Below are 1,680 nucleotides of genomic sequence, written 5' to 3'. Positions count from 1 at the left end.
CGGGCCAATCGCCCGACTCGATCGCCTGAAACTGAAAACAAACACGTTTGTTTTTGAGGCGATCGAGTCGGGCGATCGGCCCAATCAGCCCGATCGGCCGATCCCAGCCATAGTGGGCACCCCGTATAAGCTTTTTCGGAGTCTTTATATAATATTCAACAATCATCAATTAATACAAAGAATTGCATTCGAAAAAGATTGACGTGCGGTGAGAGTCAAAATCTTTCACGTCAAGTTTCTCCAAGCTAGGTATACTGATCAGATAGAACTTCGTGATTCTAGGATAGTGTCTTAATACTAATAGAGAGCATTTGTATAGCGCATATCCCCGCTCACCAGTAGGCTCTATACGCTTTACACTATATTATTACCCCAGTAGACCATAGAACACTCTGAAACATTCTCAGCTTCCCGGGAAGCATACAGTGCAAGCACCTGATTAAGCGCTCAAACACTAACAAACTGACAAGATCTTTCGCTGTCTATAGCCGGGTACCCATTCCCGCCTGGGTGAAGTGAGGAAAATTCGCGTAAAGTGCCTTTCCCAATGACACAACATCGGGCCCCTGACGGGATTTGAACCCACGACCCTAATCACTAGGCCACCGACGCTCCATGGACCCCCGGGGAGTTTGAGTTTGAGTCCCCTATTGTAATGGCGTTTCTTCTCTCCCTACAGTTGTCAGGTGGTCGGCCTTGGCTCTTACACTTCGGAGAAGAGCGCGGAATTTACTATCTCCAGATCCGGTGAGTGATTTCCATTTTCTGTTTCGGTTTTTATTTTCTGTTTGTATTTTTCTGCTTGTTTTTTTTCTCTCGTCCCTTGTCACTTATTCGGGTTCCGACTTAGTAAAGTAAAGCAAAGTTGTTCCCGCATCCGATCCGGACATTGTGGATTGCCTTGTTAGTGAGACAACTTCATGGGCCTTCGACATATTGTGGTAGGGCGGCCAGTTCCTTTCCACGCCGCCTTTACTTCCCCTACTTAAAAATACGTACATATATAAATACAAACACAAATACATACATAAATACACAATATCGCACCAGTACATAACAGTTTACAACCATGCCATTGCCGGTCGCCACTGTGGCCACCCTACCACAATATGCCGAAGGCCCAGGAAGTTGTCTAACTAGCAAGGCAATCCCCAATGTTCTGATCGGATGCGGGAACAACTTTACTTTACTTTTACGTATTTATAATTATATATTTAGGTATGTATTTGTATGTTTGCCATCGTCAACCAAAGTACCCATCTGAGACAAGTAAAAGTGTAATTCATTGTTTGTTATTTATCATTTTATCGTCATCATCATCATCATCATCATCATCATCATCATCATCATCATCATCATCATCACCACCACCACCACCACCACCACCATCATCATCACCACCACCACAACCATCATCACCACCACCACCATCATCGTTTCGTCCTACGTTCCCACAGAGACATCTGACAGTGGTGTCCAGAATGTAGTTATAGTCCCTGAGCCCCAGTACCCACTACGGAACAGTTATGCGCTCATCAAGTGCCTCGTCTATGCTGGAAGCTCGCAGAATCTCAGGTACTCATGGACGTTCGAAGGAGCCCCCATTTCTGGTCAGCATGATAGCACACTGCAGGTGAGGGCGTTTTTGTTGTATTATGATGTCACGTTTGAGAGAGGAGG

General features: G+C 45.3%; 1 protein-coding gene across 1 annotated transcript in view; it reads left to right on the top strand.

Moving 5' to 3' along the window:
• Positions 1–672: 672 nt before the first annotated feature.
• The window catches only part of LOC101861971 (carcinoembryonic antigen-related cell adhesion molecule 5), a gene marked incomplete at its 5' end in the record, with an annotated part of 27,549 nt that continues 26,541 nt past the window's right edge, over positions 673–1,680 (top strand). Inside the window, 2 exon segments of the mRNA XM_035971390.1 lie at positions 673–747; positions 1,458–1,633. Coding sequence (XP_035827283.1) covers positions 673–747; positions 1,458–1,633 — 251 coding nt within the window.

The sequence above is a fragment of the Aplysia californica genome, unplaced genomic scaffold (genome assembly GCF_000002075.1).
Source record: "Aplysia californica isolate F4 #8 unplaced genomic scaffold, AplCal3.0 scaffold00427, whole genome shotgun sequence".
Classification (NCBI taxonomy): domain Eukaryota; kingdom Metazoa; phylum Mollusca; class Gastropoda; order Aplysiida; family Aplysiidae; genus Aplysia; species Aplysia californica.
This window is presented reverse-complemented; position numbering and strand designations above follow the sequence as displayed.